Raw genomic sequence first — 27,839 nt, 5'->3', positions numbered from 1 at the left:
ATGGCGAAGAATTTAGATATTGATTGGGAGGATATAGAAGTGATGCTGTCGGAGCTGACAGATACAGAAAGGGAGCTTGTGTTGGAAACAGGGAGACAACATGCTCAAGTGTTACCGGGGAGAATAGAAGATAATTTTCCCAGCAGTAAACCAGAATGGGACCCAGGTAACGTGGATCATTATCAACGGTTAGTGCAGTATAGGAAACTGATAGCGATGGGCTTGCGTAATGCAATCCCTAAGGCTATCAACTGGTCAGTGCTATATAACATCAGGCAGGGAAAGGATGAGACCCCATCGGAGTTCTTGGACAGACTCAGGGCGGCAATGAGACAATACACACCCCTAGACCCGGCAACAGAAGAAGGGAAACAGCACTTGCTAGGGTTAATGATGGGACAGAGTAACCCAGACATCAGGAAGAAGTTACAAAAGCTTGAGCATCCAGCAAACAAAAACCTAGAGACACTGCTAAACGAGGCATGGAAGGTATATAATAATAGAGAAGCAGAAGAGAAGAAAAAGGAAGACAGGAGGATAGCTCGAGTGGTGGCTGTAGCAGTGGCAGCTCAAAAGACAGGTTACCCGGAACCTGGAACTCGAGGAAGGGGTAGAGGCAACCCAATGGGAAGGGGAGGAAGACTCCAGCCCCACCCCACTAGGGTAGGGCCAAATCAATGTGCGCACTGCCTACAGATGGGGCACTGGAGGCGAGAATGTCCCCAACTGAGGGAAAGATTTATGGCCACTACCACCACCACACATCAGGATAGTGAATGACGGGGACCGGTGGGCCATACCCTAGCAGACCCACTGGTTAAAATGGAGCTAGGGGAAGGTAAAAAGGAATTGAGCTTTTTAATTGATACGGGAGCAACTTTTTCGGTTTTAAATCAGGAATTGGTACCTAAAAGTGATGAATTTGTACAAGTTGTGGGAGCAACAGGCCAACCAGAAAAAGCTTACTTTTTGAAACCCATTAAATACAAAATTGGGAAACAAATGGGAATACATCAGTTCCTGTATTTACCAAATTCGCCAAAGCCTTTATTGGGAAGAGACCTATTGGAAAACCTGGGAGCCATAATAAAGTTCAACAAAGACAAATTGGAATTTCAAGTAAACGATGAACAACTGATTACAGCCCTAAGCCTAACAATCAGTTGTGTGGAACCCAAACCTGAGAACCACAACTTCGAGTGAATCCTGAGCAAGACTTATCCATTAGTATGGGCTACGGATATACCTGGAAAATCAAAACGAGCGACACCGATTGTTGTCGAACTTAAGGTCGGGGCAAGACCAGTGGTAAGGAAACAATACCCTCTGAGGATAGAAGACAGAAAGGGAATTGAGCCCATAATCAAAAGGTTTTTAGAACTGGGGTTATTGGTAGAATGTGAATCGGATTTTAATACACCGATCTTGCCAGTAAAGAAACCTAATGGAACGTATAGGCTCGTTCAGGATCTGAGGGCAGTAAACGAAATAACCAAGACATTACACCCGGTGGTTGCTAATCCATATACGCTTTTAACTAGGCTAAAGGATAGCCTGGCCTGGTTCACCGTATTAGATTTGAAAGACGCATTCTTCTGCCTTCCCTTAGCCCCCGAGAGTCAAAGGATTTTTGCCTTTGAGTGGGAATCAGTAGATAGGGGGAGAAAGACCCAACTTACCTGGACACGGTTGCCCCAAGGCTGGTCTAACTCGCCCACGATCTTTGGGAATCAGTTAGCCAAAGAATTAGAACAATGGGAAGGGCCGCCGGGAGATGGCGCCCTCCTGCAGTACGTAGACGACCTCCTAATAGCGACAGTGACGGAGGAAGAATGCATTGAATGGACTATTTCCTTGTTGAATTTCCTGGGTTTAAGTGGATATCGAGTCTCTCAACAGAAAGCACAACTGGTGCAAAAGGAAGTGGTGTACCTGGGATACGAAATCTCCAGAGGACAGCGATCCCTGGGAGCAGCCAGGAAAGAGGCCATCTGCCAGATGCCCAAACCAGAGACGGTGAGAGACCTGCGCGCCTTTCTGGGGATGACAGGTTGGTGTCGGCTATGGATCTACCAGTATGGGATACTCGCTAAACCATTGTATGATTTGCTAAAGGAAACCAAGAATGTCCTAGTTTGGACTCCCAAGGCGGAAGGGGCCTTTAAGAGGCTGAAGCGGGAGCTGATGAGAGCACCAGCCTTAGGTCTCCCAGATGTGTCAAAACCATTCTGGCTATTTTCCCATGAGCGGCAAGGGATGGCCCTAGGAGTACTAGCACAGCAGTTGGGACCACACAAGAGAGCTGTGGCCTAGTTCTCCAAGCGATTGGATGAAGTAAGTAGAGGATGGCCAGGCTGTCTGAGGGCAGTGGCCGCAGTGATAATTAACATAGAGGAGGCCACGAAGCTCACGCTGGGCCGAAAGGTGACTGTGTTAGTATCCCACACTGTGTCAGCTGTGCTGGAACAGAAAGGCAACCATTGGTTGTCGCCTTCCAGATTCTTAAAGTACCAGGCCATCCTGGCTGAATCAGATGATGTAACCATTCAGGTAACTAATATTGTGAACCCAGCTTCATTCTTAGAAGGAAGAGCCCCAGCAGAACCCATCGAACATGACTGCCTGGAAACAATTGAAGCCGTCTACTCCAGTCGCCCAGATCTCAAAGAAGAACCGTTCGAAGACGCGGACAACTGGTTTTCGGATGGCAGCAGCTTCGTGAAGCAAGGAGTAAGAATGGCTGGCTATGCAGTCACCACTACAGAAAGGGTAATTGAGTCAAACCCCCTGCCTCCAGGGACTTCAGCTCAAAAGGCAGAGCTGATAGCTCTGACCCGAGCCCTGGAATTAGCAGAGAACATGCAAATTAATATATGGACAGACTCTAAATATGCCTTTTCTGTCGTACATGCTCATGGAGCCATCTGGAAAGAAAGAGGACTGTTGACTACACAAGGAAAAACAGTCAAACATGCAGAAGAGGTTCTGCGACTGCTGGAGGCGGTCCAACTCCCAACACAGGTGGCCATAATGCATTGCAAGGGGCATTTGAAAGGCAATACTATTCCAGAAATAGGGAACAGGAAGGCAGATACAGAAGCTAAATTGGCGGCCACAAGAAATAGGGAAGCGGAAATAGCGGCCCTAATACCAGGGGAGCTGGATATCAATATCCAGCCAGATTACCAAGAATCAGATCATAGGTGGATTCAAAGGAATAAGGGCAAAATACTAGAAAATGGTTGGGGTCGATTAGAAACAGGACAGTTAGTGATACCAGGAAACGTGATGTGGCAGTTTGTGAAGGCAGAACATGAGAAGGCCCATTGGGGCCTAGATTCGCTTTACCAATATTTGCAGACCAGAATAGCAGGACCAAAATTATTTACTACTATAAAACACGTTACGTCCCAGTGTGAACGGTGTCTGAAGAACAACCCGAATACAGGAACCAAAGTACACCAAGGAGCCATAAACCGAGGTAAATTCCCAGGTGAGGTATGGCAAATTGATTTTTCTGAACTCCCAAGAAAAGGGGGGTTTCGGTACCTGTTGGTATTAACTGACACATTTTCTGGGTGGCCTGAAGCATTCCCCTGTAGGACAAATAAGGAAAGAGAGGTAACTAGAGTACTGTTGAATGAAATTATTCCACGGTTTGGGGTACCGAAGAGCATTTCTTCGGATAGAGGTACACATTTCTGTGCAAAAGTAGTGAGAGCAATAAGCAAAGCATTACAAATCAAATGGCAATTGCACACGCCCTACCGTCCACAGGCCAGTGGGCAAGTGGAAAAGATGAATCATCTTATCAAACAGCAAATTGCTAAAATATGCCAAGAGACTAATTTGCAGTGGTATCAAGCTTTGCCTATTGCTCTGCTGAGACTGAGAGTCAAGCCAAGATTGAAGGAAAAGTTAAGTCCTTTTGAAATTCTGTATGGTAGACCTTATGCTATGCAAGTTGTAAATGGGGATGTCATAGACCAGATCGGTAATCAATACATTTACGATTATGTAATTGCGGTGGGGAAACAGTTTGATAAGAATGCTACTGTGATGATAGAGCACCAACCTAAACAACCTGATTGTAAATTGCATCCGTTTAACCCCGGTGATTGGGTGTATGTTAAGAATCTTTTAGGAAAACCCCTACAAGAAAAGTGGGAGGGACCTTTCCAAGTGCTGCTGACTACCTTCACCGCGGTTCGGATCAAGGAACGACCTACGTGGATCCACTATTCACGGGTCAAGAGAGCTCCGGAAAACAAACAAGAGGAGCTTAAACCTGCCCTAGATGTACAGACTTCTGAGTCAGCTGTCTCCGCAGGATCACGTGAGAATCCAACATAAACTAACATTGACTTTGCCAAAACCTTTATCTCTCATAGCAGAATTTAATGCCGAAGCTAGAGCTGCATTGCGTAGCACGCCAATACAGTGGACAGGGTGGGTTGAAACATACAGTCAACAAGGACCTGACCCACAGGACCCTATTCACGATCAGCCGTGTTTTGGGTGTGGGGAAAGAAATTGTGTGGGACTAATTGGATTTCTTTGTGGAGGTTGTGATAGAAAATTTTGGAACGTACAAAGTTGTTTACTGGACCTCCAATGTTATGAGTGTAGCTGCAAAGAAGCAAGGGAAAATGACGACTATTTGGCCTTAGAGAAATTCGCCAACAGACCCATTTTAGAGGCTAGGGAATTGTTTGAAGCTCCCGAACAAATTGTATTAGGGTGGTGCCATTGGAAAGTACACCGCTGGTTACAATATTGTTTAAAACTTAGTCGTTCTAAGGTTTTATCGACCCGTTGCTATTCTTCTGTCCCACGACATCCACTAACAAGTGACCAAATTGGACCCTTTAAAAAACAAAGAGATTTAGACACTGAACTAGAAAAGGTTATTTTACGGGTAGAACAAATTCACATCAAGCAACGAGAGCGCCAAAAGTAACAAAATTGACAGCCAGACATCATGACCCCGACTCCACCTCAAACCTTTACAACTCTGATCATTGGACTCTCGATAAGTATAGCTCTTCCCCAAGACTCTTCCCCAATAGACCCATGGTCTCATGCACATCAGTGTATCCACCCGGAATTGGGAATGAGCGGACCCTATTTCGAGGTTTATGCCTTACGTAACAATCAGCCATATGCAAGTGAAGTATGGGATCAGCCCTCCATGATAGCATACAAGGGAGACCAAATCCAAATTGGGTGTCGAGAGCTTGACCCAGCAGAAGGAAGAGAAGGAAAAACAAGGCGGCTGGTATTAACAATTCAACCCTCGATGCCAGCCTCTGAACATAACCTAATTACCTTTAGTCTAGTGAAAATGGGCAAGCCTATTGCCTGGACTCAGCAAAAGGGCCCAATTTCATGTCAGTGGAGCGACTTCAGGGAAGATCCACCTGGATCACAACCCCGAAACTCGGTGATTTATAGAGAAGATTCACTTGGGGAGCTACACCCTCAAAACATAACCTATAACCCTCACCCCCTTCTCCATTCTCCGGGAGAAATTGTAGCATCTAGTGGTCCTGAGGAAGGAAAAGCACAGTGTGAGATGGCATTTAGATTGGATCAGTCAATGACGTTCACATGTGAAAGGGAGTTGAAAACACTGGGACGGGGTTTTAGCTTCCCCGGGTGTGCTGTCGAATATAGGATAGAATTACCAGGAGACGTAATCCCATTTTATCCAGATCTAGACTTGCCCCAAGAAACCACCCTACCAGTGGAATGTAAAGCAGTACATAACCTAACCTTTATAGGGCCTCAGGTGATAAGAAAATCTAACGAACTAAAATTATTGTTAGACCCCACTTATTCCCTGAAAAAGGTGCAAATGAACATTCACACCGATATTACTTATTTGCAAAAGGATTGCCGACCATTTATACAGCAAAGCCTTAAGGGATGGAATGCATGGCTAGCGACAAGGTCTCATCACAGAAGAACAAAAAGAGATCTAAGTGGGTGGATTGGCACCGGATTTGGCATAGTAAACACAATAGATCAAGAGGTATTAGTAAACAAATTAAGTACCGTCACATCGAGCTTAGGAAAGCTCAAGATGCCCCTCAGTTCATCCATGCTTACATTAGCTGAAACACAATCGCTAGTGGTGAAATTACTAACCATGGTAGCAAACCATACTGCAGAGGATTTTGTAAAGCTCACTGACTACACAGGGGAACTCAGCAGAGACGTTGCACTCGCTATCCAATGCTCTCAGACGCAACAATGGGTACAATCAGTAGCGGCAGGAATAATGAGAGAAGGAACGTCAGGTATATTACCTCAAGAAATAAGGGAAACAATATTAAAGGACAATCACACTACACAATTTGAGAGGGACCATCAGGCTTGGTGGCAACTAGTGAACTTCACTTATGAGCCTCAACAAGAACACATTGAAGCTTATGTCCTCACCATTAGTGCGGCAGAGGAAAGAGCTATCTTTCCCATCCTCACTCTAGGGACAATACACCAAGAAGTCGTTGTCAGGCCAATAAACCATAACGTCTGGGCCAGTTATGATTACACCAAAAATAGGTGGCAATCGGTTAGCACAGAAGCATGTATCCCTAGAGGACAATTAGGCTATGTTTGCGAAAATGCTGTGGTAGAAGCCGAAGATTTATGCTTAGATGCTGAAAATAGTGTATGTACCTTAGAAATGCTTCCGCATGATAGAACACAATCACAAGTTTACTATATAGGAAATGGGTGTGCTTGCGTAAGGACAGCTTGTGACAACGTCACTATAGATAATTGCCAAGAAGAGACTAACAATACTAACTTTTGTGTATGTAACTTTACCAAGATCGTAGGTTGTGATTTTCATTACACTGTCCCAATAACTACCCAACAGCTAATTAACGCAAATTTCAACCTATATCAAGAGATACCGAAATTACAAATAGGGATGGACGTCAAGATTCTCAAAGCAATGCTTGCACACCCTGAAGTAAAGAAATTGGTGCAAAAGGTGAATCAAACAACTAAACGAATGGTATGGCAGATAGAACACAATTCAGAAAGAATAAAGAATGTCCTGACCGAAGTAGAACAAGTAGGCCAGCATCACTGGTGGGACATCTTTACAGGATACTCCCCAACAGCTACACAGGCCTTCCATTACCTGGTGCACCCAATGCTAGTAGTAATTGTAGCTTTGTTATTACTAACTCTTACAAACATTTGTTTGTGGTGGACACTAAGGAGCATAATGAAAAGGACCCAAATGATTTGGGCAATGGTACGAGCCTATCAGCGTCCTGTGGGACCAGAACTTGACGAAAGAATTCGTAAGTTACAAGAAAAAGGGGGAAAATGAAGCCCTAAAGCAGATAGCCTTCCAGAAGTAATGGGTTAAAACATGGAATGAGAGGCATGTAAAGAAGGGCCTAGCACTAGAACACACGGAGAAAGCACAGCACTAGGAAAACAGAGCAACAAATTAGATAAGAGGTAGAGCATCATGACAGGGGAAGAGATAGGTATAGGAGAAACTAATGGGCTAAGCAGGTTTAGAGCCAGCAATGTCGAAACGACCCTAAGGGTTTTGCCAAGCCACGGGATCTAAGCCAAATACACCGGGAATTGACCAAATTAGGAAAAGAGTTCAAAAGTTTAAAGAGGAAGACTCATCGGAAAGACCCCGTCTATGATGAAGGCAACAGGAATGACCACCTGAAAATTCCCCAAAAGAGATGTCTCCACCTACGCTCCGCCCACGCTCAGCCTACACCACGCCCCATATGAATATGCATGATTATGTATCTGATCTGATGTAATCCTATACCCAAAATTGTATATAAGGCTTGCTTTTGCTATGTGAACTCAGAAATCCATTTTGTGATTTCTCCGACGCGTCGCTAATAAAAATACCTCCTGCTTAATTGACTTAAGCTGAGTCTGATTAGGCAGTCACTCTGCCTGTTTGGGGCAAAATTTGGCATCACTCTGACTAAATTGAAATGGGCTAATTCTACTCTATAGGGAATTGGTCTTAGTTCAGTATTCCTCTCTAGCTGCTGTCAGGATGCGACATTTTCACTGCCAAACTGAGTTTATAGTTCTTCAGGGCTCTGAGATGAAAATTTAAAAATATCCACTATGCTTTTTTTGTTTTTGTCGAAGGCATGAAAATGATTTCCTTTCGGCCTCCCTAGCTGGCCCTCTACACTCTACTGTACTGGCCAAGCTGACAGCTGGCTCTACAATTCCTTAACACAAGAAATGAACATGAAATCTCCCTTTCTCACTCACCTCATGATCAGTACCTCTGAATACATGCCTCAGTTGACCTGTAGTGGGCAAGGGAAAATGAACAAATGCTGTGAGAAAACTGCCTGGGCTGCTGAATCCCACAGAACAAGTAAACCCAAACAGATGATTTTCCATTTCACAAAATCCCTCCAGGAGACACATTTCATTCACACGGCCAGCAAGAGATCAGGACAATATTCTTGCTTGTGCCTACACTTTGGCTGTTTTGACAGTAAATGAATACAAACATGACCAAGAAAATGCAAATTCATCTGTAACACTCAATGCTCCCGTTTTACCAAACACATCAAGCAGCTTTTTTTATCCTCTCCCTCACGTACTTTTTTTAAAAAAATCATTTGCATACCCTAATTCTCATTAACTTGCTGGAAACAAGTTGCCCAGGAAAGCTTCCCCAAAATCCTCCTGAGCTGTGGCAGTTGTATTGTGAAACAGCACAGCAGCAGCTCCAGGGTTCTGGAGCAGACATTTACTGTTTTGGAGTTTGCACTTCCTTGCAAAGGGAATCAATATTTTAGCACTCAGTAAAAGATCAAGTTAGACAGTCAAATCCCTTCGTGACAAAATTTAGAAAGAAAGAAGCTTTTCCTGAATTCTGGGAACAACTGCAGAGTTTTTAGAAGGCCCTCCAAGAAAGTCTGCCAGTCTACATTTCCAAAGCTGTCTTGCTTGTCCTTCCAGGTTCCCTTGCAAATGCTGCCCCTGTGGGTACAGAAACCCCTTTTTTAGCTGAATGACTTGACAGGAGCCTTACACAACCAATGGCCGCCTAATGTTCTTTTCTTTCTAATTCAATGGAGTCACCAAGAAAGAGCAGGAAGGCATACAAGAGTTGTCGGTTAAGTTACAGCCAGGGAAAACCTCTACTCACGTGCCAGCTGAGTCAGGTAATATGCAGAATAAAAAATGGCAAAAGCAGCAAAAACTGCAGCAGTGAGTTCCTCCCGCATTGTGGCACTGCTCTACAAGTCTGCAGGTTGTGCTCACACAGTTAGAAAGACAAGGCTCTTGTCATTGCACAGCTGTCCAATGACAAATGCCTTAACCAGGAGGATGCTCCTGCTCTCAGCAAAACCTACAGCTGCTCTGACACTCAGGCCTTCCGTGCACCAAGGCAACCTTCTGATGTCACTATGACGATGTGGAAACTATGCCCTGACATCACAAAGCAATGTTCTGTGTTTCTCTGTGAATTATGCCAAGCAATAACCAACCTTCCCTACAGCAAACTCAAAGTAGTCTACAAATATCTCCTCTGTCAAAAAGCAGCACAAATTCCCCTCACGGGCCAAACCCTGTTGTTCAAGGGATCCAAGAGGAACTCCAAGAGTGCACAAAGCACCTACAGCCTGGACCCCAACTGAGCACTCAGATGGGACCCAAGCAAAGGAAACCAGGCCAAGAAAATGGCCCACAGCATTGCACAGAACCAGGAGAGAAGCCACTGCTCACATAACAGCTGAAATCATTCCTAAAAAATCTCCCCACATATTTGCACATTATTGGACATGCCCAGGGCTCTGGTGCATGTACATCTCTGCCTTTATTCCCCTTTGGAAGCAGTTGAACTGGCAGCATCTGCCCGCCCGCAGGAGCTGCTCCAGGCTGGGAATGTGATTGGCAGTGCTGATTTCCAGAGGCTTCTGTGTGCCAGGGGAAGCCAAGGCAGGAGCGGGTTGAGCGGTGCTGCTGCTGCTGCTGCTGCTGTTCTGTGCCAGAGAGCCCCGGCTGGGCAGGGCACGGTGCCCACTGCGCTGCGGGCTCTTTCTCCTGCCAGAGCTGGGCACACCTGGAACAAGGCATGACAACTTGTGGGCAAACCAAGGTGTTTCTGGGGCTGCTCTGCTCTGCACACACCCAGGACACCTTGGCTCCCAAAAAGGTCAACAAGAGGAAAACATAAGGTGAAAATGTTTCATTTTGACCTTTCTTACCTGCTAACAGAAGTTGCCAAAATGAAAGTTCCCAAGCAGGGTCTGATCCCTGCTGCCAGCTCAGGGTTGGAAAGGAGGCATTACTGTATTTTAGTACTCGGTGCATAGGGAATCACTTCTCTGACATATGTACACCCTTCAATCTCACTTACTACTTTGTATCCATGGAATTAAGATATATTCAATACTTTGCGAAACTCACAGGCTAAACATTACTCTAATTTTATCCAACATATTTCAATCACTCTCAGAATTTACTGACATCAGAGTAGGAGTGGGTCCCTGGTAGTCACTGTCACAGGTTCAGGAGGAGACCCATGCACAAAAGAACCTAAGACACAACCAGGCCTGCAAAGCAAATAATACACAGAATCACTGAATTTCTAGGTTGGAAGAGACCTTTAAGATCATCGAGTCCCACCCATGTTCTAACACCTCAACTAGATCATGGCACCAAGTGCCACATCCAGTCTTTTTTTAAACACATCGAGGGATGGTGACTGCACCACCTCCCTGGGTAGATGATTCCAGTGTTTGACCACTCTTTCTGTGAAAAACTTCCTCCTTAATTCTAGCCTGTATCTCCCTTGGTGCAGCTTGGGACTGTGTCCTCTTGTTCTGTCTGTTGTTGCCCGGAGAAAGAGACCGACCCCCAGCTCACCACAGCCACCCTTCAGGAAGTTGAAGAGAGTGATAAGGTCACCTCTGAGTCTCCTTTTCTCCAGGCTGAACAACCCCAGCTCCCTCATTCATTTTTCATACAGCTTGTGCTCCAAGCCCCTCACCAGCCTCGTTGCTCTCCTTTGGACATGCTCAAGCATCTCAATATCCCTCATAAACTGAGGGGCCCAGAACTGGACACAATACTCCAGGTGAGGCCTCACCAGTGCTGAGTACAGGGGAAGAATGACCTCCCTGCTCCTGCTGGCCACACTATTGCTGATACTGGCCAGGATGCCATTGGCCTTCTTGGCCACCTGGACACTCTGCTGGCTCATGTTCAGCCGACTGTCAACCAGCACCCCGAGGTCCCTTTCCACCTGAGCACTGCCCAGCCACACCGTTCCTAGCTTATATCGTTGCAGGGGGTTATTGTGGCCAAAGTGCAGGACTCGGCACTTGGACTTATTGAACTTCATCCCATTAGATTCTGCCCATCCATCCAACTGTTCCAAGTCCCTCTGCAAAGTCCTCCATCCCTCTAACAGATCAACACATGCTCCCAGTTTAGTGTCATCTGCAAATTTGCTAATGAAAGACTCTAAACCCTCATCCATGTCATCAATAAAAATATTAAACAGAACTAGTCCCAGCACAGACCCCTGAGGGACACCAATGGTGACTGCCCGCCAGCTGAATGCAGCACCATTCACCACCACTCTCTGGGCCTGGCCATGCAGCCAGTTCCTAACCCAGCACAGAGTGCTCCTGTCCAAGCCACAGGCTGCCAGCTTGTCTAGGAGTATGCTGTGGGAGACAGTGTCAAAGGCCTTGCTGAAATCCAAATAAACAACATCTACAGCCTTCCCTGCATCCACTAGGCGGGTTACCTGGTCATAAAAGGTGATCAGGTTGGTTAAACATGACCTACCCCTCCTAAACCCATGCTGGCTGGGTCTGATACCCTGGCCATCCTGTAAATACTGTGTGATGGCACTTAATATAAACTGTTCCATTATTTTGCCAGGTACTGAGGTCAGGCTGACTGGTCTATAATTACCAGGATCCTCCTTTGCACCTTTTTTGTGAATGGGTACCACATTGGCCAGCTTCCAGTCATCCAGAACCTCACCAGTGAGCCAGGACTGTTGGTAAACAATGGAGAGTGGCTTTGCAAGCTCATTTGCTAGCTCTCTCATTACCCTGGGGTGGATCCTGTCTGGTCCCATAGGTTTATGAACATCCAAGCATTTTAGTAGTTCTATGACTGCCTCCTCTTGGATAATGGGGGGACCATTCTGCTCCCTGACACCATCAACCAGTCCAGGTGGGCAGTTGTCTTGAGGGCAAGTCATCTTCCCACTAAAAACTGAGGCAAGGTAGGCATTAAGCGCTTCTGCCTTCTCCTCATCTACAGATACTAAGTTCCCTCCCTTGCCCAATAAAGAACAAAGGCTGGTCCTGCTCCTCCTTCTAGCATTAACATATTTGTAAAAATATTTTTTATTATCCTTTACAGAAGTTGCCATTTAAGTTCAAAATGAGCTTTGGCCTCCCTAATTTTTTTTTTGCATGCTCCAGCAGCCTTCTTGAATACTTCCTTAGAGGCCTGACCCTCCTTCCAATGCTGATACATCCTCTTTTTATTCCGAAGTTCCTCCAAAGCATCCTTGCCCAGCCATGCTGGACATTTACCCCACTGACTGATCTTTCAGCACACAGGGACAGTCTGTTCCTGTGCCCTCAAGATCTCTATTTTGAGGCATGCCCACCTTTCCTGAACTCCTTTGTTTTTAAGGGCTGTTTCCCAAGGGACGCTCTGAATAAGTCTCCTAAACAGGCCAAAGTCTGCCCTCCGTAAGTCCAGTGCAAGAGTCTTACTGGCGCTCTTCCTGACTTCACCAAATATTGAGAACTCCATTATTTCATGATTTCTCTGCCCCTATCGACCTCCAACCACCGCATCTCCCACCAGCCCATCTCTATTTGCAAACAGCAGATCTAACATAGTCCCTCCCCTGGTGGGTTCCCCCACCAGCTGCGACAAAAAGTTGTCCTCCATACATTCTAAGAATTTCCTGGACTGCCTCTTTACTGTTGTATTAAGTTCCCAGCAGATGTCTGGTAGGTTGAAGTCACCCACAAGAACAAGGGCTGATGATCTTGAAACATTACCTAGCTGCTTATAAAATAAGTCATCTACCTCTTCTTCCTGTTTGGGTGGACGACAGCAGACTCCCGGTAGGGTGTCAGCCTTCTTGGCCTTCCCCTTAATTCTTACCCATAGACATTCAACTCCATCTTCCTTAGTTTCAATTTCTATGGCATCGAAAATCTGCCTAATATAAAGGGCCACCCCTCCTCCTCTTCTTCCTTTCCTGTCTCTTCTGAGGCACTTGTATCCATCCAGTGCAGTATTCCAGTTATGAGTCATCCCACCACGTTTCCATGACGGTAACTACATCATAGCTCTGCAGCTGCACCATGGCCTTCAGCTCTTCTTGTTTGTTGCCCAAGCTGCGTGCATTGGTATACATGCACCTCATCTGGGCTACTGACTTCACCCCTAACTCAGCCTTGCAACCCTTAGGCCTGCTTCCAGACAGCTAAGCTGCTTCCCCTTCCCCCTTCAAACCTAGTTTAAAGCCCTCTCAATGAGGTCTGCCAGTTCATGAGCGAAAAACCTATTGCCCTTAACAGAGAGATGTACCCCATCTGGTTCTAGCAGAGAAGATGCTGTAAAAGTTTCCCCATGATCAAAGAATCCAAAATTTTGCCAATGACACCAACACTTAAGCCACTTGTTCATGATGTGGATTCTCCTGTTTCATAATTTTCCTCCGTCACCTGAGGAACTGAGCAGAACACTACCTGTGCTCCTGCCCTATCAACTACCTGACCCAGTACCCTGAAGTCCTTTCTAATTGCCTTGACACTCCTCCTTTCAATCTCATCATTACCAGCCTGGAGTATCAGCAGTGGGTAATAATCAGAGGGCTGAATCAGCCCAGGAAGTCTCTCAGAGATATTTTGTACCCGGGCTCCAGGGAGGCAACAGATCTCCCTGTGGGATGGATCTGGCTGACATATGGGGCCCTTAGTTCCCTTCAGAAGGGAATCACCGACTACGATTACCCTTCTTTTCTTCTTGATCTTAGAGGCAGTGATCCATCTCACAGATGAATGATAATTGACGGGTTCACTGGGCAGACAATTTTCTCCTAAATCATCTAGTTGCGTCTCTAGATCCAGGACCTCATACCTATTCTGAAGTGGGACATACCAACCCCTGGATTCGCAAAATCTGCTGAGCAGGAAGAGATGGATTGTGGTGCTCGGCACCAGGGGCAGGTAGGCAGTGCACTTCCAGGACATCCCCTGGATCAAAACGCTGTGCATCTCATCCTTCTCACCCCTCCACCCCAGAACCAGGCCCTGTATCTCCGGTTCAGGAGTGGAATTTTCCCAGTTACAGCATCGGCCCACACATGGCCAGTGTGTGAGATGAGGCCATGATGGCTCACGATACCGACTCCCTGCCACCAAGGGCTCCGTTATGCACTGCTCCCCTTTCAAAGCCTGACTGCCCACCGATTGACCAATACATTGTTTCTCTTTCAAGGGTCTCCTGGCCTGACTATATCATGCTTGTATCCCAGGTCTTCTGTTCTGGTTTTGCACCTTTAAGACTTGATCCAATAGTGAAGGCGGGGAGAGAAGAAGCACGGAGGAAACTGCACTCATTCCTCCACACTTCCTGCTCCTGCACTGTGATGTCTGCGGATGGACAGACAGCAGGACAGAGCTCTCCTTTGCTTTTAGTCAGTTTTAGCTAGCTGAGGCAAAGAAGTTCCCTGGACTGTGGGTTTTTTTTCCATTGTCTTTGGATCTGTTTAGACCTTCTCCAGACTGAACACCAGAAGAGCACTGGCAGCTCACACCTGTGACCCACCAAGCCAGGCTGGGCCGCAGCATTTCCAGCACCACAGGGACTGACAGGAGACTGAGTGAGCTGAGCCATAGCCCACGGAGGAGACTTTCTGAGTTTGTCTTTTTTTTGGAGCCGCAATAGGTTTTATTGTTTAATATTGTTTGGCTTTTATTGTTTAATAAAGAGTTTTTTCCACTCTTCTCCAAGGACGTGTTTTCTCCCAAACTGGTTGCGAGAGTGGCTGATTGAATGTGCTTTCTAGAGGAACCCCTTCGGGGCTTCTCTCCCAAATTTGCCCTCAACCAGGACAAAGGGTCAAGTTCCCACCCATTAAACAAGATACCTTTCTTCATTACCTTTTCAACCTGCTCAAACATCAAATACGGCAGGGCCTTGGACACAGTTCTTTGAGAAATATTCCCATTCCTCAAATTCTCCTTTACTGATCAAGAGCATCCTAAAAACACTTTCTTCCCTTGAATGCATTCCAGCTAGCATCTTGGAAGGACCATTCTCTTTATTCTCAGGGTTAAGACAGCCACTTGCACACATTAGGCACTGCAATGGGGGAAGGCAGCTTGGACACATTAAGCGCTGCCTGTTAAAGCTCAAGGAATTCACAAGACTAAGCCCCATTTGTTACACTTTAACATTTTCACAACACCTCTTCTTCCTACTCTCAAAATCAAACACAAGCATTATGCCAAGAAGTCCTGCAAGTGCTTTTGCTGAGTGAAGACACCTTGCATCCTTCCTTCAGAAACTAATAAAAAAACCACAAATTGCCTACTGCAACCATTCTGCTCCCTTCCTAATCAGTTCACTACTCAAGCAAAACCCTCAGGCACATCTCTGATTCCCTCTCTCCCAGCAGCTCAGAGCTGCATTGCGCAGCGCTTGCTGTGTGCCAAAGAGCACAAAGCAGGCTGGCCTGGTGGGCCTGAATATGCCTGCAAAACACTCTGCATCTCACACCTTTGCTCTGTCTCAGTGCAGAGCTGCAGGATTGCAGGCGCTTCCTCCCAGAGCTGCGTGAGGCGCTGGCTCCTGCAGATGTGCCCTGCCAAGCTGTCCCTGCCTCACGCTGGCCTCGCTTCCCCTGGCACAAGAGCCGGGCCTGAAGGAGGCTGCCCTGTGCTCCAGCCTGCCGAGCAGCCCGGCTCCCTGCCCCGGTGCCCAGAGTGCGGCACACACTCCTGACCTTTGCCAGGAGTTGCAGGGCAGCCGGCAGAAGAGGAGGAATCCTCAGCCAGCCCAGCGGCCCTCAGCTGCCCTGGGCCTTTCTCTGCTCCTGGGCACACTCCAGATGGCCAATGCATCCAGGCTGGGCTGTGCCCAGCACGGCTGCGCTTCCCCTCGGCAGCAGCCAGCTGCCACCTGGGCTCTGAGAGCGGAGGATTCGCCCGCTGCCAGGAACAGGCACCCAGGGCCCGGCTGCTGCCTCTTGCAGCTCCAAGGGCCTCCTTCCAGCCTGCCTCTGCCAGGTCTCAGCCTGCTCCGGCCTCTGCCGGGGCTCTGCTGGGGCTCCACCCCGGCCAAGGCCGGGCCCGCTCTCACCTCACAGCGCTGACAGCTCTGCACCACAGGAGACCTTCCCAAGCACCCTCTCTGATCTTTCTGCTTTCTCACTTGAGCAAGGCTCTCCTCCAGCCAAAGACATTGCATTTAGGGATACAAATCCAAGTGGCAGGAACCCAAATGCTCTTGAGTCACAGCTCAATGCCTGAATCCACACAGGGTGTTTGGCCTGCCCCTTTCTTCCTTTGCCTTTTCCTGCAAATGCCATATTGCCCTTTCTGCCTCAACTAGAAATATCATAGCTAGGCAAAAACCTGTCACTGGGTCCTATTCCAAAGGCAGTGTGCTCTGGGGAGGATGAATGAAGAAGATCCTTCCCCACTTTCAAGGCACAACAAAGAAAGCAATAAATTTCACTTTGCACATTTAAGAGACAGCTGGTAACTCAGAGGGAAATGCTGAACTTATTCGCAGGGTGAAAAATAATGAAATCTTCCAGATGAGTTGAAGTTTCTGACAATTTATTGATTTACAATCCTACTCTATAATCCTACTCTACTGTCCTAATCTAAGCTAGTTATGGAGTAAATGGTCCTGATGTCATTATCACAGTGTTAACATCTCCTTCCTCCTCTTCACTGAAATGATGAGTGGCACCAGGAATGAAGCAAGCTTGGCTGATAATACAAATGGATGCTGCTCACAAATAAAATCCCAAAAGAATAAAAAACAGTGAAGCATGACTTTCCAAGATCAAGTGCTTCACAGGCTCTATCAGGATTCCTCTAGTTGCTAGAAAGATTTAGAATAAGGATCTGCACCTCCATCTTCATCTGCAGGACCTTGCCATCACACGTAAACCTGGCCCAGAAAAATGCTCATCCATTTTTTCTGGTTGCTTCATCTTGCTGGGAATTTTGCCCTGCCAGTGCTCTAGAAATTGTGCTTACTATCCCTGGGGTTTCTTCCTCTCAGGAAACTCAGGGCGACAAAAACTAAACAAGGCAACAGAAACAGTCAGAAAACAGAGTACCTCTCTGTGGGAATTGTCAAAACACAGGGTTTTGGGAAAGCTGCAAAAGGCAGGCATCAGAGACAGCCTATCTTTGATTAGAGCTGAGCTGTAGCCATCATTTTTTGTCAGCAGAAAAGTTATATAAGAAATGGAAAAGAAAGGACAAATAGAACAATGGTGCGTGTATTAGTGCTTGTCTAGAATAAGTCTGTAAGCTTCAGAAAAGTATATCTAGCAAGATATGAGGAACTTGTAAGCTTAATAGCAGAGTTCTGTGCATTGTGTTTTGAGGGTTACAAGCAGGTATTGTATTCAGAATAAGAAAGCATTGCTTTAACAAAAGAGACGTGTGCTTATAGTGGTTAGATAGAACTACTGTCAATATGCTTTTGCTTTGTGTGACCGGTCAAAAACTTTTAAAGTAAGTTATAAAATTAAGTTCTTTGTCTGTTGCTGGGGATAAGAGCTACTAGCATCTTCCCACTGTCATAACCATGGAATGAGACTGATGCTGGAAAACAAACGGCTCGAGGCGCGTTCCGCAGCAGTCCCATCCTGTTCATAGACCCCCCAACAATAGTATTTAGATGTTAAATTACATCTTTGATAAATGAATATCTGTTATTTCATACATTTTGATCTATTTTGATTTCATATCAATATATATCTTTTCATTTCATATAGATTTGATAAATTCCTCCAGCTTGGGAGAGTGAAGATGTACAGCAGTCCAAAACCTTCTGCCCACACAGCAGTCAGCCCTGAGTGTGTGCATGCACACCCACCCACTGTGCTTGCTCTTCTCAGCATCTGGGGCTGCTGTTTGCACAGAATTGGGATGAATTTACCTCAACAGAGCCATGAGTTGGGTATCCAGCCTGTTATGAACACTCATGCAGCAAGGCACAACACAGAGCTCTCAAATCACAATACTACATCTTCTTTCATTCCTGTTGGGCACTGAGGAATGCTTAAAAGCACCAAAGAGACAGAAAAGAGGTGGAAAACATTGGAATCATGCTACTGCTGGTAACCACCTCGAGGAAAATCTGTTGGGTTTCTTAAGGTATCACCTTTCTGAAAACTAGGTAGAAAAAACCTAGTGCTCAGCACCAGTACCTCAGTTGTGAACGGTTTTCTTGACTTGGCAAAGCTGGGGTGTTAACAATGGACTCCGTCCTTTGTTCAAATCACCTGCCCTCACCTGCAGACAAAAGCACCACCACCAGAAGCAGAAGCTACATCAGTCAGTTTTCTCAAAAAGCTGTGTTAAATCTAGGAGAGGAAAAGAAAACACATCAGACACTGTGGATTAATGACAAGACTCTGAGGAACAGTTCCAAAGCAAAGGGCAGCAGCCATTCTCTCTGGGCCACTCCTTGTGCTCCAAGGCGGCCGGGCTGCCCTGGCTGCCCAGGACCCTGCGCCCCGCGGACTCTGCAGAGCTGCACAGCGGGGAGGCAGCTTCGGGCACCTCAGCCCTGGGCAGGAGTGGCTGCTTGCTCTGCAGGGCTGCCTGTGGGCAAAAGCAGGGTGCTGGCCTTCTGCTCTTGGCCCTAGCCTGGCCTTGCAGGGCTAATCCTGTTCCCTGTCTCAAATGTACTAAAGACAGACTTGTTTGTTTCCAGCTCTGCACAGCATTGATTTACACCACAAAGTACTGAAGGACTAAGGCCTGAACAACAGACCCTAACTGAAGCCTCCACAACAGGACCTGAGCCAAAGCTGCCCTCTAGATGACCTTTCCAACCCAGTCTTCTATGTATCTGCTCCTTAACCAAGTATTACTATCAAAAGGATTGTTGCATCCATTCACTGGTGAAACACGTCTTCACCTTTCCGCATGAGGAAAATGGACAAGGCCACACCTGGCCTTGGTTCCTCCTTGAGCCCTGGGCAGGCTCGGGGAGAAAACCAAGAGGAGAATGAAACCAGCTGTGCCCCCAGCAGAAGCTCTGGCACATTGCTCGTCCAGCACTGTCAGAGCCGGGCTACTCTCACAGCGCACTCGGGAGCCTCGTGGCCGGCAAAGGTGGAGGCACCGCAGCATTTCCCGGTTCCCGGCCGTGGCTCTGCAGGGCTTGGCTGGGACAGCTTCCCCCAGCTGATGTGCAGCACTGGATGAAGGGGAAAGCACTGGGGTACCTGGTGATGCATCTTCCTTAATAGCCAGAGGCACCCTTTTGTAATAATGCTGAGGTGCATTGCTTAGCTTATCTTTTCCTGACTCTTTTTCACACTTTTGCATTACAGTAAATTACACTGTTCCTTCAGATGGTGTCTGTGTCTGACCCTCCCCACCATCTAAACAAACACACAGCCAGTTTAGCACAAGACCTGCCTCTCTGCCAGCCCATCTCTTGGCAAACACCCCTGGCGGCCATCTCCACAAATGAAATTCCCACTTTGCAACTTCCTTTTCTGCAGGCAGGTAATAAAAGGAGCCACTCCCAGTTCTGGACACCTCCAGAAACCAGCTGCTTTCAGCATTCACAACCCTGAAATATCAACCTCCTTCCTTAACCTGCCTACAAGGAGCCCCCACAAAGAGGCCTTTTGTCCAACGATACCCACAGAAGAGCTCGAGGAGGGACCAGTTTGAAACACAACTGCTTCAGAGTTTAAACCTGCCTTTATCAAATGAGCACACACCAACCTGTCCCAAAGGGAAAGCAGGCAGGAAAGAAAAGCTCCTCTCCCACAACAGCAAGCTCTGTGCTTCCTTCTATTCAAGCTGGAGAATGGAGGCCATGGGCTACACCTCACTCTGGGAAGGAGCCCTGGAAATTGGCCCAATCTGGGAGAGCAGCAAAAGGAATTCCCCAGAAAGTAGGAAAAGATTCTCTGGAAGCAAAAGATGATGACAATATTTCTGCAGAAAAGCAAAAAAAAAAAAAAAAAAAAAAAAAAAAAAAAAAAAAAAAAATACTTGAAGCATTTCAAAAAGTCCCCAGGCTGAAATTTCTTTGCCAATACGACAACCTCAAAGTGTCTGTGGTATGTCAGTGTCAGGAATCTTGGGAATGAACTGCAAGGCTTGGATAAACATCATTGGTTTCCGTCCCTCAGACCACAAGCAGCTCCCAACAAGACTTCAAGATGAAGGGACAAAGCTTCCCCCTTCACCTCTCCACAGCAGCTCTAGGGAGTCTCTCTCCACTGCAAGATCTCCTTTGTCAGTCTACAGTGACAAGAGTTAGCTGCAGGAGGCATTTGCATGGGAACTCTCTCCAGATGGGAAGAAGAAGTGGTGATTCCTGAGAAAAGAAAAAGGCAACGCTGTTTGGGAAGACACCAGTGTGAATTTCCCATAATTCTAGGCCAAAAATCTTTTGAATAAAGCAACATCTCTCAATGGGGCAGCACTTCAGCTTTGATATGAATGCTGAAAAACTTCCTGCCCCTTTCTGCTGCTGTAGCTGACTCCAAATCACAAGAAATGTGCCAACTCTGCCAAAGAGATGCAGACATGGTGAGATAAAAAGACCTACTCGGCTGAAAAGGGGACCAAATGAATGCTTTCTAACCTCCCCCCTTTTTATCCTTTCCCCAGTCAAGACAGAGCAATGTCCTTCCTCTCAGTCACTGATGGTGACCCAGGCATGGCATGCAGCGTGGGGACAGAGCCTGTCACTGCTCCCAGTGCCCTTGCCAAGAGCTTCCACTGCCCTGCTCTGCACTACCAGGCCCTGCCCTTCCCTTCCCTGCCCTGCGGAGGCCAGTCAGCCGTGGGAGCTGCCCAGCCCGCGCTGTGCCCGCAGCCCCGGCTCTGCCGTGCTCGTCCCCGCCAAGTCTGGCCCGGGCTGGGGCCACGCTGCCGCTGCCCGCCGGGCTCAGCGTCAGCACCTTCCCTGCCAAGCCGAGCACCTGGTGAACAGCCCCCGTGTCCGCTCCGTGCGCTGGGACAGCCGGGCCCAGGGGCTGCTCATTGACCTCTCCCTCTTCCAGTGGGCGCTGCTCAGCCTGTGTGATGCTCTGTACTCCTTCCAAGCCACACAGTTCTGCAGCTTCGTGCTCCAGCTCCACTGCTTCAGCTTCCACAGGGTGCCGGGCTGGGTTGGCTCAGCTGTGCTGGGCAATGCCGGGGTCTGGCCCCACTACAGCATGGCTGCGACTGCCCCAACCTCCTTATCCACACCAAGCGCTGGAGCACAGCCAACAGGCAGCAGCAGGGCAGGAAGGTCACAGCTGCTTCCAGCAGCTCCACAATGAGCAGGTGGTGCCCTCTTCCCCACCGGGCAGCCACCCAGAGCCAGTGAGACAGGCTGGGATTTGCGGGCAGTGTGGGCTGTGGCCGTGGGCGCTGCCCGGCGGGGCAGGAGCGGGCCCTGCCCGTGCTGCGGCTGCTCAGCGCAGCTCTCCCGGCTGGCACAGGGGCTGTCCTTGGGCAAGGCAGCTGTGCCGGGAGGGCCCGGGAGCTGTGCCGGCTCTGCCGGCTCTGCTGGGGCTGCGGACGGTCCCGCTGCGACTGCTCTCACCACAGCCTGGCCCACTCGGTTGCAGCTGGCCCAGCCGTGCGCCGTGGCTGGCGCTGCTCCTTGCCCTGCTCTGGGATGCTTGGGGAGCTCTCCATGAGTGCGTGTGAGCCTAGGGCTTGGTCCTGGTCACGCCCAGCTGGAGGGAGCCTCCTGTCCCTCTGGGGCACTGGGGAAAAGACCTGCCAGTTGGCTTTCTGGCAGCTGCCTCCTGTCAAGAAACAGCAGCAGCACAGTTTTCCCAGACAGTTGAACAAATAGAGGAGAGCTAAATGGAAAAGGCATTGCTAATTGAATAGCCCCAGAATATATGGGGGGTCTTTGTGTTCTGCTTTCTCGCCCTGTTTGGGATGTTGGGAGCTTTTGTTTTCCCTGACAGAAGTACAGTTGCTCAGTACCGCTTCACCTGAGGATTTAGAGCTGCCTCCAGGCTAAGCGCAGGTGCTCAGGACTCTGAGGTTTTTCTAGCTTCTCCCAAGAAAGTGTTTGCCACATCTGGACTTCTTGGGATTTCATTGGAGGAGCCAGGCACAAGCAAATTTCATCTCAACTGTGAGCTCTTCATTCTGCTTGGTCCCATGGACCTTAAATGCAACCCTGAGCTCATCCTTCCTCTGGTTCCCACAGATCATCACAACCCTTCCATGGCCTCTCCAGAGAGGAGCAGCTGCACATCTTCAGAGCAGCAGTTGCCAGCCCGCAGCCCATCAGGTAGGGAAAGAGCTTCTACCCTTGCTTTCCAAGCAGGTCCTAGTAAATGACCCTTTCAAGTGTTTTCCTGCAGTGCTCTATCATGGGTACATCTCAAGTGAGAATCAGGTAGAAAGTGTCAAGGCGCCTAGGGAGAGGGTCCTTGAAAACAGAAAGATTCTCTTCCTGCTTTTCCTGTCCTTGCTGCAGATTTGGAGGGTGTTCTGGGCATTTTCCAGACAGCCTCTCTGTAGGGGGACAAAGGCAAGGTGAAAGATATTGCCTAACAAGTAGTCAGTGTTAGCTGGACTCCCCTCTTTATCTGAATTAAACCAAACTAGTACCCTGATAGGATACTGCAGATATTTAAGACTGTCTGCCCTGCAAATCAAGCTGTGTCATTGAAATGAGCTCTGTGTGCCCCAGAACAGTTGGAGCTGCAGAATACAGCCTCACCCTCAAGGATGGTTTTAGGAAAAACTCACAGTTTAATTTCAGCATGTGTGTCTGAAGATCTGGGCTCTTCCTGGCTGAATCCACTTGCTGTGTTCTTTTGTGATAAGAACCCAAATGTAGCCAAATCCCAAAACTGCTGGGAAGATGCAAAAGACTGTGATTATAAGGGGTTTGTGTGTGTATTTGTATCCGATTTACAATCCATGCTTTAATCTATGTACATGTCAATTCGGATAAATATTTTTAAGAGGAAGAACTCACTCCTCAAATCCCCTGGGAAGTCTGAATACATTTCTGGAACGGAGGTTGCTGTGTGCTTCCTGTGATGTTTGATCCAAGGCAGCACTAGAGCTCTGCATCCCAAAGACACATTGTGGAGCCTGACCAATGTGTTTGGATTCTTGCAGCCACCCCAGAAACTTCACCCCCAGCACTCCAGCTGCCAGTGTAGGTTCTGCAGCATGGACAGCCACAGCTGGCTGTGGAATATTCCTGGGGAAGAGGAATTGCCACCACCAGATCTGGACATGGTGCTTGAGACACCGGAGGAGATATTTTCTCCCTCTGCTCAGGTAACTGCATTCAACAGGGAAGTAAGGGGCTGGACTGGGAGCTTCTGAATGTTGTTGCTTGGCTGAGGAGCAAAGGCTTCTTGAGTTCAGCTGTGAATGGACAAAGAAGGCTTTGTCTGGTAAAATAAGACTTCCTAAAGAAGAGGGAATGAAAATGTCATCCATGAGTAAGGATGGAAAGGTGTGAGCCTGTGTTGGCCAAGTTTGGGTGCTCCTTTTCCTGGGAAGAACCCCTGATGCAGGAGCATTTCTGGTGAGGAAGTGGAAGCTCTGCAGGTTCTAAGAGGCTTTGTTTGATGGGAAAGAAGAGAAGAGTGTTTGGAGAAGTGGCACTGAAGGTCCAGCGTCCCGTGCAGGGAGGGGCATGCCAGAGGTGCCTCTGTTGCAGCTGCAGATGTGGGCTGTGCCTCTTTTGGGTGGGAAGGCCAAGGCAAAGCAAGGGCTGGGCTGCAGCTGCTGCTGCTGTGTGAGCCCTGCCGTGCGTGTGGGCACTCCCAGAGCCGTGGCTGGGGCTGGGCTGCAGCTGCAGCTTTCTTGTCCTCTCAGGAAGCTGCTGCCTGCAGTCCAGTTTCCATCTGGGAAATCCTCAGCTGGGCAAACTGGCCAGTCTTGCTGTCCATGTTGCAGAGCTCTTTCCCCTTGCTCTTGGGCATCTCTGTGGGAAGATGATGACCCTGCCAAGCTGCAGCTTGGATGAGACTGCTGTGCTCAGGGCTGTTGAGGAAGGAGCACATCCCTGTGGCAGGAGCTGGCAGGACTCATCCTTAGCAGCCATTCCATGTTTTCAGTGTCACCCCCATGTTCAACACTGCCAGCTTTGACAGCTTTTGGACTGTGTTTGAGAAGTCAAATCTTTTTGACTGTTGAAGGCCTTTGGGGCCCAGAGTTCTTGTTAGGAACAAGAGACTATGAACTGTGAGCCATCGAGTTGCTGGACCAGGTGTTTTGTGTCAGTGGTGAGAAGGGTTTCTTCCTTTCTCTTTCTCTTTCAAGGGCAATATTATTGTTGCCCCTGAGTCTTCAGGAGGGGAGCCTGTGGGCAGAGCGGCAGCAGGGGGAGCTTTGCCTGGCACCGAGAGCTGCAGGAACAATTCCCAGGAGCCCGAGGAGCTTGGTAAGGACAGAGCCCCCACTGGTTTAGAGAGGGGTGAGATGACTGCTCTGAGCCTGCCTCTGGCAGTGAGGGAGATGAGAAGGGTTGAGTTCCTGTCTGCAGGCTTGGTGCTTCCTGGTGCCTTGAGTTCAAATCCTGCATGGGCACAACCTGCCTGAGCCCTGCCCTCCACGCTTCTCCAGAGGCTCTGACACTGAGTCCTCTGCTGGGGCAAGAGAGCAGGGAATAAACCTGACCTTGTGGCAGCTGTGTCACCAAGCCAGGTGTCCCAGTTTTGTGCTGATGTCCGTGGAGAAGTTTGCTGCAGGATGTCAGTGCCCTGGAGGCAACCCTGAGTGACTCTTGAAGCAAGAGAGGAAAAGCCCAGCAAAAGGTCAGTGTAGAAGTCTGAGCTTTTTGTCTCCAAGCATTAAATCAATGTAGTGCCACTGTGGTGATAGGTGTAGTGAGATACATTAAAAATACAAGCAGCAAAAGCTCTGAGGCCAAGGAAATCATTAGTCACAAATCCAGTACCTCAAGGAAAAACTGAAATCACCCCTTAAAAGTAGAGAGAACTAAAGGAGCACTTTGGGTCTGCATTCTTGAGCAAAACTGGGGCAGAATGCAGGCCTGGTAGGGAGCTCTTTCCCTCCCACATGTGAAAAACAGAATTCACTGCTTAGAATTTTTAAAAGTTTAATACTAATAGGATAAAAAAAGACAATATTTGCAGCACTTGGGTGCTCCTGGCCAACAGCCAAAGAGCACCTGCTGTACAGAGACAGTGTTATCTTTATAGGGTTACATTGCTGAGATGCAAGCATATTCATGCGTGTCATGCTGTATTCAAACATTCTTGGGAACTTTCTGATGTTTTGGAAACTCATTTGTTTGACTTCTTCACACTCACTCAGGCTTACTGCATGACGTCCTGTGCATCAGGTCAATATATTTTATTTCTTCTTGTATCTCCTTCCTGCTGTTTCACATCCTCTGAAAAGGGTTTAGTATGTCCTCCTTAAATTTCACATGGTATTCTCTAATTGTCCTCTGGTGCTCTGATTGGTATCAGGGTTATTTTATCACTTGGACAGGTTGGTCAGTGGATGGCCTTACACTGTTTTTAGTTACACACAAGCCTTTTTTTCCTCCTTATGATTTGCTAGGGTCTGTAACACAATACACTCATCACACAATTGTTTCCATAAGTGATACACAGATATTATATTCATTACACTACTATTTCTATGAGCAGCACAGTGCACACTTAAGCTGATAGATTCTATTAGTTTTACAAGCAGCTAAAAAAAGTTATAACTGATGCTATTTCTAAATACTCATAATCACTAACAACATGCATAAGCTAATACATAAATGCCAAAGCCAATATTACCTGGTCATTTGTCACAGAGCTGTTCATCCCAGAGCTGGTGGTTGTTTTGGAGGAGCTGTTGCTCACTGCAGAGGGCAGGCTGTAGATGGCAGGGAACGGTGCTAGTTCATAACTCAGCTCCCAGCACCTTCAGCTTCAGCCATTTCAGTGAGGACTGAGGTCTCTCTATCAGCACAGAGAAAGAACCAGGCTGGGCTTCTTTGTGGCAGCTGGCACTGTCTGTGTTTCAAGCTCTCATGGGGGCCCTTTGCACTGAGAGGGCTTTGAGTTTATTGGGATACTTCAAAACTTCAAAAGTTTTGAACACGTGGAAGGAGTCTGGCTCTTTGAAGAGCAGGCTTCAAATTATCAAGTGTGAGTCTGCCTTTCCAGCCATCTTTTACTGTCTTTGATAGAAGGACAGTTACTTCCAAACAGGACAGATGCACAGAGGCCAATATTGACCCAGTGTTCCCTTTGCTTCCCAGATTTCCACCTGATCTGCCTTGCCAGGAGGGCTGTCCTGCGTGGGAAGAAGGATCAGAGGGAGAGCCTGTGACCATCGGGCAGGTGGAATCCTTAAGTGTACACATAGATTTATAGATTTCTACAATTCTATTTCTAAATCCATGTAGTACAGATTTATAGAGGTGTGTTTGTATGTGCATATATATATATCTATACAGGTAACTGATCTATATTGTTATAGATGGGACAAAATTAGTTACATTTCTAGACTTTGAGATTTACATTTATATATTTATAGAGTTACATTTAGACACTTACATGTAGATGCTTACATTTGAGCGCTTAGATATAGATTTAGAAATGTGCATAGGTTTTTAGTTAAAGGTATGTGGAAGTTTAGATGCATAGATTGACCCGTGTAGGCCTAGGCTGCATTTTTAGCTCTCTTCCCTCTCAGCTGCCTTTTTCACCTCTTGCTTTTTACAGAATCACAGAACCACCAAATTTCTAGGTTGGAAGACACCTTTAAGATCATCGAGTCCAACCCATGTTCTAACACCTCAACTACATCATGGCACCAAGTGCCACATCCAGTCGTTTTTTAAACACACTTTTTCTCCCACGGTGCCCCCTGTGTCCCCTGTCCCTGTGCTGGGTCCGAGCTGGCGGCCGGGCCGGGCGGAGCAGCACTTCCAGCCCCGGCTGTCCCTGGAGCGGTGGGAGCTGCCGCTGGCCCCAGGCACTATCCCCTGAGGAGCTGCTGAAGGACGGTGAGACAGAGGGGGCTCAGGGGGCTCAGGGGGCGGTGGCGCCGAAGGGACGCCGACCCTGAGCTGCTGCTGGGGCTGAGGGCTGTGGGGCAGCCGAGGCCCATGGTGGCACTGAGGTGACAGGGAAGTGGCACAGGCTGAGGGCTGGCGGATCTCAGGGGACAAGATGGCTCAGAAGGGATTGAGGGGGGTGAGAGAACTGTGAGGGGCTGAAGAAACTGAAGGGGGCTGGGGCTTCACCGAGAGCATGGCGGGGCTGAGGGGATAGAGCGGGCCAGCAGGGAGCACAGCAGGGACTGCAGCTCTGCCAGGCCTTGGAAGCAATTCCAGAGCCTCCACTTTTGCCACAACTGCAAGGAAGACCTTGAGGACAGCCGGAGACTGACGGGAGGCAGCAGGGAGGAGCTGAAGGCCAGCAGCAAGAGCAGTGAACGGGGACCTGCTGCTGCCAGCCTGCAGAGAGACCGGCTGAGGCCACAGGCCCGGGGAGGCAGGCTGGGGCTGAGGCTGCTGTGGGCTGTGGCCGTGGGCGCTGCCCGGCGGGGCAGGAGCGGGCCCTGCCTGTGCTGGGAGTG

General features: G+C 48.1%; 1 protein-coding gene across 1 annotated transcript; it reads left to right on the top strand.

Annotated features, from left to right (window-relative positions):
* LOC131095721 (uncharacterized) lies at nucleotides 1-26,585 on the top strand. Its single transcript, XM_058043781.1, is given in 7 exon segments — nucleotides 1-166; nucleotides 1,229-3,498; nucleotides 20,785-20,837; nucleotides 21,127-21,421; nucleotides 23,394-23,558; nucleotides 24,552-24,672; nucleotides 26,515-26,585. Coding segments are annotated over 7 exon segments (3,141 nt in total).
* Nucleotides 26,586-27,839: the final 1,254 nt, after the last annotated feature.

Source organism: Melospiza georgiana, chromosome Z (genome assembly GCF_028018845.1).
Source record: "Melospiza georgiana isolate bMelGeo1 chromosome Z, bMelGeo1.pri, whole genome shotgun sequence".
In the NCBI taxonomy this organism is placed as follows: domain Eukaryota; kingdom Metazoa; phylum Chordata; class Aves; order Passeriformes; family Passerellidae; genus Melospiza; species Melospiza georgiana.
The sequence above is the reverse complement of the archived record's forward strand: the minus strand, read 5'-3'. Positions and strand labels throughout refer to the sequence as shown.